At 34.1% G+C, this 17,638-nt stretch overlaps 3 protein-coding genes across 5 annotated transcripts; 2 read left to right on the top strand and 1 right to left on the bottom strand.

Moving 5' to 3' along the window:
* The first annotated feature begins 168 nt into the window (after positions 1-168).
* LOC127253669 (replication factor C subunit 1) lies at positions 169-10,889 on the top strand. 3 transcript variants are annotated; one of them, XM_051278360.1, is made up of 23 exons: positions 169-326; positions 1,558-1,599; positions 2,287-2,403; positions 2,834-3,406; positions 3,479-3,546; positions 3,749-3,824; positions 3,908-3,969; positions 4,097-4,236; positions 5,159-5,334; positions 5,429-5,617; positions 5,729-5,850; positions 5,927-6,134; positions 6,890-6,943; positions 7,123-7,292; positions 7,728-7,818; positions 8,353-8,534; positions 8,619-8,658; positions 9,132-9,256; positions 9,383-9,455; positions 9,867-9,959; positions 10,039-10,267; positions 10,375-10,437; positions 10,524-10,889. In XM_051278360.1, exons 2-23 carry the CDS (start codon positions 1,597-1,599, stop codon positions 10,685-10,687), a joined length of 3,018 nt encoding a protein of 1,005 aa, XP_051134317.1. In that variant the 5' UTR covers positions 169-326; positions 1,558-1,596; the 3' UTR covers positions 10,688-10,889. The 3 variants fall into 3 exon arrangements, with proteins under 3 accessions (XP_051134317.1, XP_051134315.1, XP_051134316.1); XM_051278358.1 differs by having other exon boundaries at positions 4,097-4,239; XM_051278359.1 differs by lacking the exon at positions 169-326 and adding an exon at positions 336-676 and having other exon boundaries at positions 4,097-4,239.
* Positions 10,890-11,816: 927 nt separating this feature from the next.
* Positions 11,817-13,909, top strand: LOC127253923 (succinate dehydrogenase subunit 6, mitochondrial). The gene is made up of 3 exons (XM_051278738.1): positions 11,817-12,126; positions 12,622-12,724; positions 13,481-13,909. Exons 1-3 carry the CDS (start codon positions 11,935-11,937, stop codon positions 13,621-13,623), a joined length of 438 nt encoding a protein of 145 aa, XP_051134695.1. The 5' UTR covers positions 11,817-11,934; the 3' UTR covers positions 13,624-13,909.
* Positions 13,910-15,770: 1,861 nt separating this feature from the next.
* Positions 15,771-16,526, bottom strand: LOC127253847 (uncharacterized). Its single transcript, XM_051278635.1, has one exon. It carries the CDS (start codon positions 16,221-16,223, stop codon positions 15,828-15,830), a length of 396 nt encoding a protein of 131 aa, XP_051134592.1. The 5' UTR covers positions 16,224-16,526; the 3' UTR covers positions 15,771-15,827.
* Positions 16,527-17,638: the final 1,112 nt, after the last annotated feature.

Genomic DNA, 17,638 nt, shown 5'->3' with positions numbered 1-17,638 from the left:
TAATTTTTAAGTAATAGTACATTAATTATAAAAATTTAATAAATATGTTAATAATTAAACCGGCGGTTCGGAACCAAATGGGCAACTCTACCATGGCCCAAGTCCAATTTCGTCCCTGGCCTGGCCTGGACCATCGGGCCCAGTTCAGATGCATCCACATTCTCCAGGTCCACGCTATGTCTTCCATCGAAACCATGGCGGGGCTTTCTTGAGAAGCTGAAGTTCAAAGCTCAGTTCAGGACGCACCGATATTTTCAGAGAAAGCTTTAGGGAATTCGATGTTTGCTGGCAGTGGGAAGGCTGGTTCGATTATATGCAGCGATTGAGTAAATTGTTACTTAATCCATTTCAGTTTCTTCTATTTCCCACACGCATTTGTGTGCATTTCCGTTTGCGTACAGAGCCTTTTTTCCCATTCAATTGCATCGGGGATTGGTGTTTCATACTTTCTTCATTCGCATTTTGCTATTGTTCAAGCGTTTCATTCCTATCTGTAGCGTCTATCATAAACCCTAACCCTTTTGGGAAACAGAGAGTACAAATAGTAGAAATTTGGGGTTTGGGTTAAAGAAACACTAATCTCCCGAGGGAATAGCAACAAAAAGTTGCAATTCTCTAAAAACCCTAAAATTTGTGTGAATAGCTGGAAGGATCAAAGTATTCCTTATGTCTCTAGGTAACAAAGATGATAATACAATGAATTTTGGAATATTCATGGCGTTTTGATTTTTGATTTTTGATTTTTCCTTTTTCCGGTTTGGTTTTGTTCATCCGGTGCCTTCACCGGCGCCATTTATCTATTTGGGTTTTGTGTAGTTGCGTTCTTCTTAGCCTCTTTGTTGCTCTGTGGGAAAAGAAAAAAAGTACTTCAATTTTTGGTTTGTATCTTCTCATTGAGAAGTGATTGAGTAATTGTGGGTTTTGTGCTGTTGTTTTTTAACCTTTTGTTGTTATATATATGTTGATGTGCTCTGTAATATGATTTGTTTACTGTGCATCAAACTGTGATGTCTCTGAGTCTCTTTTTGTAGATGTTACTTTTTAAGTTTCAGTCATTAGCAAATTTGATTTTTAGGATGATTGTTGGAGGTGCTTATGTAACAATTTTTGGAGGTGCTTATGTAACAATTTTTGGAGGTGCTTATGTAAGTCCTAATATGTTGAATTGGTTTGAGTCATTGTTTAGGATCATTAGGTAGTGGCGAATTGAGGTAAAAAACAATCAGAGAAGATATCCTTGCTTAATGAATTTTATGGGCTCGTGTGATTAATTATTTCTTTTTTTCTTGAACTACAATAGCTGAGGGACGGTATTCTTGTTTTCTTAATTTTCAAAAATGGTTAATTGCATTAGTTCATCAAATATTTCTCCTTAAGAAAACTTCATGTTGTTTCAAAGGCTCATTTGTGTTTTGTATAGTTGTTTTCTTTTTTTCTGGGATTTGCCTCTTTAGGGAGATTGTTCATTAGGTTACTGAGTTTTAACCTCTATATACATGTGCTTTTTTCCTCTGTGTCTGCTTCTCAAGTGTTCTTTTTATTGTCATTATTTTGTAGATTGTAGCTTCGAGGTATATCCACAGCGCCAGAATTAAGATGGTGAGTTAAGAAACTTAATAGAGTTGCATCATGCTTTTTACTGATTTTATTATTCTGATTTCCAGTAGTCAAATTTGTGTATCAGTTCTCAAGAAATCTAACCATAATATCTAATTTAATATCATTTAGAAAAAGAGGTTTGCCAAGAATTGTACTTCAGGTATTCTAGTGTGAGAGTATGGAACCCTGGAATGCATTTACATTGTCATTACGGAAGTGATCTGTATCATATAGATAATAATTATATTCTCTATGTTGTCTTGCCTAATTAGACATGATGGCAATTCTAATGTTGTTGTGGATATAGTTATATAGTTACATGAAGGGGCGGTGTCAAGGATGGGTATGAAAGTAGCACTATGTGGCCTTTTCAGAAGGTTGTGAAGTAAGGTTGTGGCATGTCACGTCTTTAGGCTGAATCTACCTGAGGCAAAGGCAATTGTATAGAGCTTATATAGCTTCTTTGCACTTTCCTATTTACACCCGGATGTTTGCTCTGAGAGGGTAGTATGCATAGCTGAGAAATTTTTTATCGTGTAACATGGAAGATCATCTGGGTCATGCTGTTTCCCTATCTTTAATTGTCTTTCTTTTGTTTTTTCTCATCTTTTATTTGTCTTCTAATGGAATTGTCCAGTGCATCTCATGATGCAGTACTCATTTTTTGTATTTTGCTATGAGCAACAGTCACAAGATATAAGAAAGTGGTTTGCGAAGAAGCAGAACAAGGGTGATGGGAATGGAAATGCACCATCTCCAGCCAAGCAATCTACACCCGAGAAGCCTCCCCAATCTGGGAAGATGGTTTGTTCCTCATATCAGCACCTTTTTTGCTATTGAGACCCATATCTATTTTCATGAAACATTTATTGTGAGCTCTTGAAGTGACTATATATTCAAGTATAGGTGTGGCCATCACAACTCTTTTTTTTTGTGTGTGGAAAAAAAGGGTAAAAGGAACAGAAAGTGAAGATAAAACATACAATTTTATTAAACACAAAAGTACTTCTAATTTTGAGCATTTTTTAATCTTCTTGAGGGAACTGCTCTATTTATCTATATATCTGATCTATGATGACAATCGGGAAGCATGGTACACCTATGTGGGAATAGAATGGACACAGTTTCTCTGTTGGATTGTTTGTTTGTATGTAGTATGTATTCTTTCAATGTTTGTCTGGTTTGGTTAATTGTGCTCCAGCTAACGATTCTTCCTATCTTGTGAGATTCCTAGGTACAAGGAATTCAAGAATGTTCTGGAAGAAGAAAAACTAGCAAATATTTTGCCAAGGATGGGCAAGATGCCAAAGATGAGATGGATGTTGATGAAGTTCCTTCAAAAAAGAAGGCACAAAAGGGTAGGGCAGAGTCAACAGGTGATGTCAAGTCCCCACCTCTAAAAAAAGCTCACAAACTTGAGGAGGAGGATGGAGATGAAGATTTTGTTACACCTGCTTCAAGAAAGAGCTCAGCGGATCCCACTCCAAACAAGAAATTGAAAAGTAGTTCTGGTAAAGGGGTTGCTCGGAAACTTGTTGAAGAAAGTGATGAAGATGAAGGTGAAACCACAAAATCCAAGTCAAAATCTGTTGGCAGGGGTAGAGGTCGTGGCTCAAAAGGTTCTTCAGCCACTTCAACTGCTGTGAAAGTGGATGCTGATGAAGCGGATGAGGATATGGATGATAAGGAATCTGTAAAACCTGCTGGACGAGGCCGTGGTGGAAGAGGAGCACCAGCAGGTGGTAGGGGTAGAGGTGGCTTCATGAACTTTGGCGAGAGGAAGGATCCGCCTCATAAAGGAGAGAAGGTAGAAGATTGATGAATTGTGCCTCTGTTCGAAATATTAATCTTGACAATGGCTAATATTCTTGGATGTCAGGAAGTTCCAGAAGGTGCTGCTGACTGTTTAAACGGGTTGACTTTTGTCATCAGTGGAACCCTTGACAGGTGCTTCTATCTTAATGAGCTTGTAAACATTATTTGTGCATTCATTGCCGGGCTAAAACTATTCCTGTGCATATTTGCATTTCACATTTATTCATCTATAACTTTACTCTATTGGCTCAGATGCTACCATAAGCTCGTGTTCCAGGTGAAATCTGATAACAATTCTCTTTAAAGTTGTTGTCACCTCGTTTTTTGCTTTCAGTTTAGAGAGAGAAGAAGCTGAAGATTTGATAAAACGTCACAGTGGGCGCGTTACTGGATCTGTCAGCAAAAAGACGGTGACCATGTTTATTTAGTTATCTCATCTTGCTTCATCCCTTGTGTTTCTTCATTAGCCAATAGCGTACAAAGTTTCTTGCAGAATTTCCTTCTCTGTGATGAAGATATCGGTGGAAGAAAGTCTGAAAAAGCGAAAGAGCTTGGGTAAGATTTTTACACTTACTTTTAAAACCTAATTATTTGTGGTGCATGTGGTGGATAGTACACTCAATTTCCTTTCTAATTGCATCTATATATATATATATATAATATTTCTGTATCTCTTCTCCAGCACTTCTTTCCTCACTGAGGATGGTTTATTTGATATGATTCGAGCATCAAATAAATCAAAACCTTCTGTTCAAGATTCAAAGAAATCAGTGGATAAAGCTGCACCACCACCCAAGAGTAGCCCTCAAAAGTCTGAAAAAAGTAGTATGTTGCCTCATTCATCATAATCTCTTGTTTTCATCTGTCTGCCATTGGGATTAAAACAATGTGTGTGTGTTGTTGTAGTTGGTAAGATATAACCTGTGTTTCCGAGATTTATACTAATAAATACTACTTATAAGTTGTGAATTCCCTTTGGATGACTATTCACTAAGGGTGTGTTTGTTTGGGGGTTTGGATTTTGGATTGAGATTTGAATAGTAAAAATTTTGAATTTGAATAGTTATATGATGTTGATATAAATAGGTGTTGATGTGATATTTTGAATGTAAAATTGATTTTTAGTATAATATAAAAAATGAAAAATAGGTGTTTGGTTTGATGTTTTTGGGAGGAAAATTGGATGAATAGTTGGATCTAAATCCAATCCTCCAAACAAACACACCCTAAATGTAAGGACGGACTAGAATTCACACTCAGTTCCCCCTTTGAATATTTAATTCCACAGGGTTGTTTATGCGCTTCATAATTAAGTTTATGATCACCCAACCATTAAGACTTGATAAAATTGATTACAACCATGAAAATTACAAGGGTGGTTTTGTTGTAATGCTCCTCAGTAAATGGAGGAAGGAAGTATGTGTTCAGATGTTACATCTATATGCTTGATAATTGAAGAGCATTTTGCCAGTCTTTTGGACATTGGACAGTAATCAATGATGACTTTAAAGTAGAACCAGCTCTTATCAAATGTTTTGGATAATATTTTTGTGAAAGAAGCTACAAATGTGTTCTAAGGATCGTGAAAATGTTTCTTAGAAGGAAATTTTGACCTTTGAGTTAATGCTAATAGACTATAGTAATTATTTTATATACTCGGTTTGAGAGCGAAGGTAGCAACCTCAGGTTCTGCTATCTCATTTATGTCTCTAACTATATCAGAATTATTGTCTTCTTTATGCAGAACAACAAGCTGGCAATATTGTTGCTAGTGCAGGTGCAAAAGGATCGGCATCTCGCGTCACATCTTCCAAAGCTGCTTCTAAGTCAAAAGATCGACCTACTGCGCAATCCTTGTTGCCATGGACTGAAAAATACAGGCCAAAGGTTCCCAATGATATTGTTGGGAATCAGTCTCTGGTGTGTGTTTATTGTTGTCTCTGACTTTGTGGGAGGAAACTTATTCAGTTTGCATCCTTGCCTTCTTTTTTGATAACTGTTATGTTGGTTGCAGGTGAAGCAGCTTCATGATTGGTTGGCACAATGGAACAATAATTTTCTCAACACTGGGAAAATGGGGAAGGGGAAAAAGCAGAATGACTCAAGTGCTAAGAAAGCTGTGCTTTTGAGTGGCACACCTGGCATTGGGAAGACCACTTCAGCAAAGGTGGTCAGTCAGATGCTTGGTTTTCAGACAATCGAGGTTAGAATGCGTCTTTTATGATTTATCCTTCCATATTTCTCTTCTCTCTTTCCCTTCGTTGCTACCTTATAGTTGTCAATCCATCTTTGATCAATTTACCATTTTCTAAAGGTTAATGCTAGTGACAGTCGTGGGAAGGCAAATGCTAAGATTGGGAAAGGGATTGATGGAAGCACATCTAATTCTGTCAAAGAACTTGTTAGCAATGAAGCCCTCAGTCTTAAAATGGAACGGTTGGCATTAACTTCCACGATTACATTGCAAAGTAGTGGTATACTTTATTCACATTTATTTCAACCAATACTGCAGTTCCCCGCAACAAAAGACTGTCCTTATTATGGATGAGGTAGATGGTATGTCTGCTGGAGATAGGGGTGGAGTAGCTGATCTTATTGCCAGCATTAAGATATCAAAGATTCCTATAATATGTATTTGTAATGATCGTTACAGTCAGAAACTCAAGAGCCTTGTAAACTACTGTTTACTTCTCAACTTCCGGAAGCCAACCAAACAACAGGTCTTTATACTCATATTACATTTGGATACTCATATATATATATATATACATACATATATCATAATTTGATTGTTTAATGCAGCTTTTCAGTGGGGTGGGGAATGGGGATAAGATGTTGCTCAAAAACTTTTGGAAGAATGAATTATATATGACCGTAAAATGATTCATGCCCCTGTCAACTTAAGTTTTAGGTCAGATGGTTATTTAGCACTAGAAAGCATCCTAGCACCGCACACAAGAGTAACACCTAGTGAGAATACATATTCCAAAATTGTGAGTTTTTATTTTTTATAGTTAATGCTCAAGGCTCTGAAGTAAGAAAAATTGTCCATACTTTTCTCTTGAGTGTTCAATGTGGCCAAGAATAATGAACATGTTTATCATCAAGAATTATTTGAAATTTATGGTGGTGTTGAGGTTTCTCACCCTAAGCGTCTAGTTGTTCTCATCTTAAGAGGGTTTCCCCCCTCTCAATCCTCTCTGCTTGATATAACCATTGAAATTCCATCCATTTTTTTTTCTAAAATTGTTATAAGTCAATCTATACGTTATTGAATCAGCTTATCTGTCGTTGCATATTCTGCTATCGTTGGTAGTGTCTATTCGGATAATTGATGTAACAAGCTTTGTCTTGAAATAATTTGCTTAAACATTTCATGTGAACTTAGATAAAATGGCTGCATTTTCCTTTATTGTATTGAGCATGATGCTACTTTTAGTTCAAGACAATAACATCTGTAGTGATGCAATGACAGATGGCCAAAAGGTTATCACAGATTGCAAATTTAGAAGGTCTTCAAGCGAACGAGGTATATACTTGATTTAAAATTTTGATGTTTCTTGCTAGTATTTCATGATTAATAGCAAATATTGCCTCTTAGCAATTTTGTGTTTGTCATTTTTACCCTTTGACATAGTTCTTTTTCTTGTTGCCCTACATGGCTATGTGCATGGATGCAACTGACATATATGGGCATTCTGATCATAGATTGCACTTGAGGAACTTGCAGAAAGAGTTAATGGCGACATTCGTATGGCACTCAACCAGCTACAGTATATGAGTCTTTCGATGTCGGTTATTAAATTTGATGATATCAAACAGCGCCTTCAAAGCAGTTCAAAGGATGAAGATATTTCCCCCTTCACTGCTGTTGATAAGTATGATTCATTAGATGTTTGAGTGACTATTCAACACTATTGTCCCTATATACCTTCCTTCCCTCCTTTTGTGCTATTGCTGACATTATTTTGTGGGGTGATTAGTGACTGAAATTTATACAATTTTCAGGGATATTGTTCCCACACTTTGCCCACATTTATGTAGTTATGAATAGCATTGATGAAGCATGCTAAAATTTTTAAGTACTTTACCTATCAGCCATAGATTACCTGGCAGAGAGTCTCTTCTTCTTTATTTTGTGTGTGTGTGTGTGTGTGTGTGTGTGTTTCTACACATTTGTAACTAAGAAGGTAGATTTTAGCTCTATTAATCCAATCTTAAGATATTTATGAAGTTCTTATCTTTGATTTATTGAAATTCCCTTTTAAAGCTGCCATCACGTTAAAGTCTTATTATTTACTGTTTCCATGAAGGCTATTTGGCTTCAATGCTGGGAAGTTGCGAATGGATGAGAGAATCGACCTCAGTATGAGTGATCCCGATCTTGTTCCACTTATTATCCAGGTAGTGCTCATACCCTTGCTTAACATTTCAGTTTGGAGCTGTTGGACTCAGAAACTTAGAGTTCACTGTCATCGAATGCTGAAGATGAGAGGTTAAAGGAGGAAAGAAAAAGAAGTAAAACACTATACACCTCACATGAAACTGAATATATATCCTATAAAATTTAAGTTGGAAAATTATTGTGACAGGCTCATTTCTTCTTACTATGTTTATTTGCACCGCCACATGCATCCTACTTCAATGAAGTATTTCGTCCAATTAACTGGTGGTCTTCTGTCGAAATTTGTGTGTAGATACATCAATACTGTGTCATTGCTCACATTGTTTACTGCTGTTATCGGTTAGTTGTGCATTGTTTAAATTTTATAGATGTTCTACAAGTTTTGAAACTATGTCAATCTTGATGAGAGGAATTTGTTTTACTGCTATTAACAAATGATAGTTTCATCCATTAGATTAGTTTTGTTTGTTGTGCAGGCAAGAAAAGATTTACTACCATTCAAGCCTCTTAAGCAGTTTATCTCTTGATTTCAGGAAAATTATATCAACTATAGGCCAAGTTCAGTTGGTAAGGATGATAATGGAATGAAAAGAATGAACTTCCTTGCCCGGGCTGCTGAGTCCATTGGGGATGGTGATATTGTTAATGTTCAGATTCGAAGATACAGGCAGTGGCAGCTCTCTCAGATTGGTTCGCTTGCATCTAGTATAATTCCGTAGGTTTTCTACTCTTGATCCTCAAACTCATTATCATTATTTCTCTGATGGTGCTAATGGCTATGCATTTCATGATGAACCAGTGCGGCTCTTTTGCACGGTCAACGCGAAATACTTGAGCAGGTGTTATCATCGTCACTTCTTTCCACATTTTAGCTTCCGTTATTATCCTAGCTAATTATCTAATGTCTAACGTTATTATCCTATCTAATCATCTAATGTCTAACTTCGTTTCCTAGTGTGATATGTTCTGCTATTAGCTACATCTTTCTTAGGAGCTTATCGTTATACAGTAGATATAGTTTTTGTTCTTCATTCATCTATAACTCCATTCAATGCAAATTCCACACAAATTCACTGTGGCTCGAAATAATTGTGAGATTTATTCTGTTTATCCGTAAATTTCAATCTTTGAACTTGAGCCAAGTGTTTATTTTGTTGCATGCTGTTAAGCGTTGAGAAATTGGAAACGTGGTTAAAATTTCCAAGTGTATATCTTTCATGTGAACCGTTTCTAGGACAGTATCCTGTGACTCAAACCAGCAGATAGTCGAGTTCATAAATTTCTGTTCCAACAGATGGTTTGATTTTCTCAGGGGGAGCGGAATTACAATAGATTTGGGGGTTGGCTAGGTAAAAACTCCACAATGAGTAAAAATTACAGACTTTTGGAGGACCTTCATGTTCATATGCTTGCTTCTCGGGAATCTAATTCTGGAAGGTTTTTATTTAGGCTCTCTTTCTCATTTTGATACATACAATATCACAAATATTACATGTATCTAATTTCAACCCCGTATCATATACCAATACGCCATTTATCTGTGCACTACATTCTCTTCGGCAGGTCAACATTGCGCCTTGAGTATCTTTCTGTTCTTCTGAAGCGGTTAACTAATCCTTTAAGAGAGCTGCCAAAGGTCGATATTTTTATTGAAAGTACTTTTCAGTCCTAAAGTGTCATTTCTACATCTATTTTAGTTCCACAAGAAATTGGTTGCAAGAATATATCAATCTTTAATAATTTTAATTCTGTAACTTCTGATTCTGTGGCCATTTATTTATATTTTTTTAAAGCAAAAAGGGAGAACAAATAATGTGTGGATTCATGCACACGCTTGTCAATCTCAGCCCTTACAAATATTGGACTAAACTTGCTAAAATTTGTCATACAAGTACTACTAAATTGAAAATGTTTGAGTTAGAATTAAAATCTGCTATATATAGAAATTGAGACATTTTGGATTTAAAGTACATTATTTGCTGCTAATGCTTGGTACGATTCCCCCTTTTTTGGCTGAACATTCCTTGATATTTTTATGAACTCTTAGGATGAAGCTGTTGAGAAAGTTGTGGAGTTTATGGATTTATACTCCATCAGCATGGAGGACTTTGATACCATGATGGATATATCAAAATTTAAGGTTGCATTCGAGGACATATTGTTACCCAATATCTTAAATAATATTTACAGACCGACTGACAAATTGTGCCCTTCATCAGGGGCATCCAAATCCACTCGATGGCATACCACCTGCCACAAAAGCAGCACTCACAAGAGCTTATAACAAAGGCAGCTCATCCCGTGTGGTTCGAGCTGCAGATTTAATTACACTCCCTGGAATTAAAAAGGCTCCGAAGAAGAGAGTTGCTGCAATGCTGGAACCTGTGGAAGGCGCTGATGAAATTGGCGAAAATGAAGAAGAAATCCTCTCAGATGCCGAGGACCAAGGTATGTCGATCCCCATTATTTAAGCAACATGTTTTAAGGCACTGCTTAGAAAACATTGAAAGAAAAGAAAGTATTACTCTGTCTAATTAACTTGCCTGTGGTTTTAGAGGATGAATCAGAGGATCCTGAAAAGAAGCTGCAATCTGATCTGGAGAATCTCAATTCAAAAGGTCAGTATATCTTCCTCCATTTCAGCTTGAATTCGGGAATCTAGATTCGGCATTATTAATCTGTGATCAAGTTTTTGTGCTTGTAGGAATCAAAGTGCAAATGGATTTAAAGAAGGGGTCCTCTGGCGGCAGTGGCAAAAAGGCGCCAGCAGGCCGTGGCAGAGGTGCTGCTGCCGCAGGGACATCCTCGGACGGGAAAGGGAAAGGGGGCCGTGGCTCTGGATCAGCAGCCTCTAAGCGAAAGAGATGAGACGAACAGAACGAATCCACCCCCACCCTAATCTAATGGGCTGCTCTTCTTGTTTTGGTGTTTTTAAGGTTTGAGTATTTGCAAGAAGTTGTGATGGTGTTTTGCTGGAGCTCTGTATAAATACAGAGATAATTTACAATACTTTACTAGTTGTCAAGACAGGAGCTTTACTTGTTTTTGAGGTATTATTGAAATTTGAATATATCTAAGACTAATTTTTATTTTGACATTTTTGGAATTTTTTATTGTTTACATTTATTTTTTAAAAACATTATGTTAAATGTATTTTTTTATAAAATATGTTAAAAATATGTTATTAAATACATTTTTATTTTTTATTTTTTAAAGTAGGGATTTGGTTTTAAATTTATTAAAAAATTAATAAAAAGAAATATTGGATTAAAGAATAATGGTATTTGATAGATTAGTAAAAATGTATAAAAAATAATTTTGATATTTTTGTTTTTTGAATATAAAAAAAATATATGTTTTTTAAAAATATTAAAAATATTTTAATATTAATATTGATTATTTTTACTATATTAAAATTGAGTATTTTTTTTTTGAAAGGCAGAACAAAAACAATACTCACATTTAATATTAAAATAAAATATTATAAAATTTATTACATAATTTATAAATAAAGTAGTGAATGATTAAATAATAGTAATAAATTAATTATTATATATTAAAATAATATAATAAAATTATTTATTATAAAAGTAATTATGAACGACTAAAAAAAATACTCCTTTCGTTTCACATATTTTGTCTCTATTTTCTATTTTCGTCTGTACCACATAATTTGTCCATTCTTTTTTTTGGAAATATAATTATACACTTTAATTTCATTTTAAATTTTAAATTTTATAATTTTTTTAAATATTAATTAAATTATTTAGTTATCTTAATTTTAATCTACAATTATTTTTATTATACCGATAATTATTTTTACTAATACACTTTTTAATTACTTACTAATCACAATTTACCTAAATTTTCGTATATACGGTAATAGGCCGATAATACACGGAGGGAGTACGTTAAGTAATAAACGGCGTCGTATATCTCGTGGGAGTGAAGTGAACCGGTACATTTTATTTATTATTTTAACGAAAAAATAAAAAGTACTCCGTAAATGAATGGGTCTGTGATGTGATTATCAATTATCATCGGCGCCTCCATAGTTCTCTGTGCTGTGCACGATCTCGATTCAAACCTCACAAATTCAATCGTCTCTGCAAAAGATGACCAGCGAAACCCAGGAATCGAAATCCTTCTTCAGAAGGCATTGGGAGGAATACAAGGAATTCTGGGGTGAAAGATTCTCCGTTGTCGATACCTACAAGAGATTACTTTACCCCGATAAGCCTGTGCCCCACTGGGACAGCTCCGATGTCGAACGATTTATTGCATCTGATCCCGTCCATGGACCTGCGGTCTGTTCTCTTTTCCTCTCTCCTCTCTTTCACCGATTATCTCCCATTTATCGCTGTCTTGCTTATTATGTAAGAGTTTTTGCCCCATCACGAGATTGTGATTTGTGCCCTAGCTTTTTAGTTGCGTTGCGAACGGAACAAATTTTGCCTGCCGTATCATATAACTTAGCAGATCTATGTACAGTTTTGATTGAAAACGCTTCGCCAGCTCAACTGATAAATTATGGTAGATTATAATGGTGAGAATAGGTTTTCTCAATAGCTCCTGTTCGATTATCACTATTGGATCACTTGAAGAAGGGGGCATGACAAATCTCGATCATCAACTCCTGAAATGAATTTTATGCTGTTTGAATGCATTCTGGTTTCAATAAATCTGAAATTCTGAGTTTGTTTCTTGAGTTAAACTGAGTGATTCCTTTTACCTAGATTGTTTTCATCTTCATCTTGGGGCCCTTGTGTAGAATCAATTCCAATCTTCTTCTGTCGTTTCAGCTGAAGAGAGCAAGGGAATCTGCTAAATTTGGAGTTGTGGGTGCTGCTGTTGGAGCTGTTTCTACGGCAGGATGGTCTTATAGGTGGTCCCGAAGTCTTCACGGTATGACTATGATATATGAACTTTGTGCTTAATTGCTTACGTGCAAATACAGAATTTAGAGATGAGTTTTCGTAAATGCATTCTGTTTAACTTGATCAATGAGTTTCTTCACATATGTGTAGATTTATATATTAGCTCATCCCATGTGCCGCTGCTTCAACACTTTGTCGCTGAACAGTTACAAAAGTAAAAAAAATAATAATTAAGATTGAAATTGCTATCTTACCATCCTAAACCGAATTGCTTTCATCTCAAGATATACACTTGTTATCTGAAGCATAATCCTCAAACATAACATTTCTGCCATAATCTTATTCTTATTGGGTTTCTCATCTTGCTTAGGTGTGAGAAATTATACTCATTGTTTTAGATAATAGTGTGATTCTACCTTTTGTCATTTATACAAAAAAAACGATTAGAAGCACTTTGAGCATGTATTGCAATATTAACTGTATAAGCATTGTGTGCGAAGAAACATTCCTCTGGTCAAAGCATAATGGTGTGCAACGGCCTACAAAATCATAACATGAGCAACTGTTCCTTAGAGTAACATTTGAATTAAACCTCAAATTGAGTAAGAACTGCATTTTAAAATTATACCGGGGCTTAATTTTATATATATATATATATATATGTTGTTAAGGTCATATGATAAAAACTGAACTCGGGTACGCTGTTGAGCTTTTGAGAAATTCTAATAGAAATTATTTTGGACGGATCGGGGAGCTTCTTTATGCGGTTCTTATTGTTTTACAGGATCTGCAATGTCTTTTGCCTTTGGGGCTGTCGTTGGTGGAACATTTGGACTTGAAATCGCGAATCACTGGTACCAGCTGTACAGACTGGATACAATGGCTGCTCAAGTTAAATTCTTCGAGTGGCTGCAGGACAGAGCTTGATGGTTGAACTTGATCGCGTGAAAAGTGCTTGAGGTCAGTCGTAAATCTGGCTACAATGAAAGAATAATAGATATGCATCATCAAGAATAATGCGCTAATAAACAAACAAACACTATTGATTATGAAATTTCGATCCCGACTGTCTAGGTGACTTGCCTTTCTTATTTTTCTTTCTGGTTGTTTTTGTTGGCAATGAGGCTTTGTCTGTTTTATCCCTAGCAATAGTTAATGATGAAAGATTTGCAAATGATTTCTTGATAGTTTTGTGAGGTTATTTTTTCTGACTCACTTAATCTATATGCTATTTTGGAATTACATTTCATTTTTTCTACAGGGCAAGAAAAAATGATCATAATGTTCAACAGAACTATTGAAGCAAATGAAATATTCTTGCTCTGGCGAAATGATTATGATGTTGTTCTAAAAGACCCATTGGTATATCCAGAAGCTGATTTAGAAATAGCACTTTGTTTATTGCTATTATTATTGAAAAAAGAAAAAATGAAATAAAATTCAATATTTATATGTATAAAATGGAATATTAATAGTCTAAACAAACGGACCGGTAAGCCTATGTTCTTCCAAAGCTTAATATTTCTAACTACTTGTACATGTGGGCCTGTTTATGTATATATTTTTATTATTATTTATAATGTTATGTTTAATTATTATTTTACTTTAAAGTATAATAATAATAATAAAATCCGAAATAAACAAACGGGTGTTGGACTAGAATATCTCATTTGTGTTAAGAGGTTCAATTTGATTATTTATTTATTATTATTATTATTATTATTAAAAGAACATGATATTATTATATTTATATTAATTTTCACTAGGTCGAAATGGTGATGTATTTCCCCAATTGATTTCAAATTCATTCTTCAAATAAAATAAATACTCAAAGGGTATATTTGAATTCATATACTCGTATTCTATTAATTAAAATATACCATCAAGTGTCAAATCCACCCAACAAAATGTAGCTCGTCTTAAAATTTTTCATTTATCTTCTTCTTCTTTTTATTATTATTATTTTAACGGATGAAGTGAATTTATGTAGCTAGAATTGAGATAACATACATAATACTAATTTTGAAAGAATTATAAACCTATAGAAAGGCGGAGGCATGATTAGTGATTCTTATACAGATTAAATTTAATTTTTTTATAGAAAATAAATATATTATTATTATTGGAAATAATAAAAATATATAATAAGCAATTTACAAAGATCATAGGCATTGAAAAGGTGTTGGAGAATAAGCATTTTTAAAAACATATGTACCTCGGCATTTTACAACAATTTTTTTTATTCTATTTTTTATTTTTTAATTTCGCTTAAACACCAACCCTCCTATACATATATTTCTATTACATTATTTTATTAATTATTTTAATTTCTGTTGTAATTTATGAATTTACTATTATAAATTTAAGTAATTAAAATCAATAATTATTTTACATGTAAATTATTTGATTCGTAAAATATCAAAATTTATTTTAAAAAATTAAGGTAAACTGGAAAGCAATAAATATATTGAAATTTTGTTTTGCTCGTATTTTTGTACTTTCACTTATGAAAAAAATAAATGTATATTCAAATGCACATCGAAGATAAACATATGGAGTAATATATATGGCTAGAATTAAATTGTACATAATTAAAGAAGTGAATGTGCATTTTTTCTAAATAAATGATTATATAATACGATCTTAATTAAATATTCTTTTTTTCATAGGTTATATATATATATATATTTTTTATGTGGAGAGTATAAAAAACTAGTATCCGTTCTTAATTTTGAATGTAAAAACTAAAAATATGTAAAATACATATCTTTAAGAAAAAATTTAGTAAATAAAAAAATATATATATATATATATCGGGAAAAATAATAATAATAATAATAATCCAATAGGGCCTGCGCGGCTTTACATAGCTCTCGTCACCCCCAAATACGTTCTCGCATCCTATACGACTCTCACATATATTAGAAATGGCATATGAAATGTCAAACAAACAGACCCTAAATTCCCAAACTATATGGGAGAAGGCAATGATCGTCTCTTCCAATAATATATATATATATATATATACATACATATATACATTATTTATTTATTTATTTGGAAGTTTCGAGAAATGATGATATAAATATTATGAGAATTAAGAAGGCGAATCATCGCATCCAAACGCGGCCTTAAGAAACCGTCTCGCCCTGCACCGAATCGCTTCTGAAAAACCCTAAGCTACCGAACCGCTCCAGCATTTCCTTATCCCAATCGACGACGACGTCGTTTCCTCTTAGGAGCTCCTCCTCCACCACCAGCCGCCCTCCCCCGCCGCTCTCCGCCGATCCTTCCTTCTTCACCTCCAAAGCAATATTCCTCTTCTTCCTTCCCTTCCACAGGCTCCTCGGAATGCGATACACCGCCATGAGCACGACGTGCATCACAGCGCAAGGACAGCAGCAGCACACCGCCGCGCACTCCCCCGTCGCCTCCCCTATCCTGCTCCGCCGCCGGCTCCCGATCTGCCTCCGCATCACCGACGACGGCGATTTCTGCGACGCCTCGGCACCGATCTCCTCCGCCATCTCCAGGTAACCGATTTATTTAATTTCTTCGAATGTATCGAATCGCAGCGGATGATTAGATTAGATTAAAAAACACAAAAATCAAAATGAGAAAATCGAATAGATACCAGAAAATCTGAATGCGAGAAATTAGATTTTGAAACACGAATTTCAGGCGATAAACTTGAGGATTTATTGTGGAGTTGACTCCCTCCCTCAGATTATTAAAATCAATTTATCAGAGTTACTGTGTCTTATTAACTTGTTTATTTGATGAGAACATTCACTTTCACATTAATTAATTCAAAATTACACCTAACGCCTTTTCCCTCCAAATTCATTTTAAGTATAAAATTTATCAACTTACCTAAAAAAATAAATAAACTTATTCAATGAATCTATAAAATGAAGATTTGAATTTACTAGTCATTTTATAACAATGTCTGTATTACCTATAATATTAAATACAATGAAATTCTACATTGTGTATATTTGTAAATTAATTACAATTTATATAATTACGTAGCTATTATAATGTTTGGATCACATCTATGGTATTATTTGTGTGTTTTTTTTTTAAAAAAATAGATATACTAATGAAGAAATATATACTATATTTTTGTAAACAATTTACATTTCAATGCAACGTTCATATGGTAAATAATAATAATAATAATAATAATAATAATTTCAAGATACTACACAAAACATCATGTATTATTATTTTTAAAACAATAATATATTTATATGTAATATACACTAACTAATATTTCACTGAAAAATATTGTTGAGTGGATTAATATTTCGTACATAATTTAAGAATTTTACTTTAGTAAATATTACAGGTTTTAACTATTGAAAATGATTTCATCAAAAAATTGTACGAGATATATTTGGTGTTGTTATCTTTAATATTATTTTGGTGTAATTCATAATAAGATATTTTTTCCCTGTTGAAACATTTATAAAAAAAATATATATGTATATCACACTAAATATTATTCCTAAACATGTATTCGTTATATCGAGATTTTACTTTCTTTCTTTTTTTTTAAAATTTATAATTTAAAATAATAATTCAAATGATGAAAATCTCAAACAAGCACTCGTTATTGTATAATTAAAAGAATCATAATCATAAATGAATGGGCATTAAAGCAGCGGTTGACCAAAGAAGGTAGACCGAGTTGAGTGGTCAACACGTCACCATCGCAAATAAGGTGAGAGTGCCACTCCATTAAGTTCGAAGTCGCGCTTTGATCTAACACGTTTTTCTTTTAATATTAGTTACTCTTCCTCCTCCCCTGACTTCTGTAAAAGTACAGATTATCCACTGAACGTCTCTTAATAATACTTTATTTATAACATAATCGTTACGTATCCACTAAATTAGTAAATTTCGTGATTAGGAAGGCGTGTTACAAATAGAACCTGTG

The sequence above is a fragment of the Andrographis paniculata genome, unplaced genomic scaffold, assembly GCF_009805555.1.
Source record: "Andrographis paniculata isolate CXL003 unplaced genomic scaffold, ASM980555v1 Contig51END, whole genome shotgun sequence".
Classification (NCBI taxonomy): domain Eukaryota; kingdom Viridiplantae; phylum Streptophyta; class Magnoliopsida; order Lamiales; family Acanthaceae; genus Andrographis; species Andrographis paniculata.
This window is presented reverse-complemented; position numbering and strand designations above follow the sequence as displayed.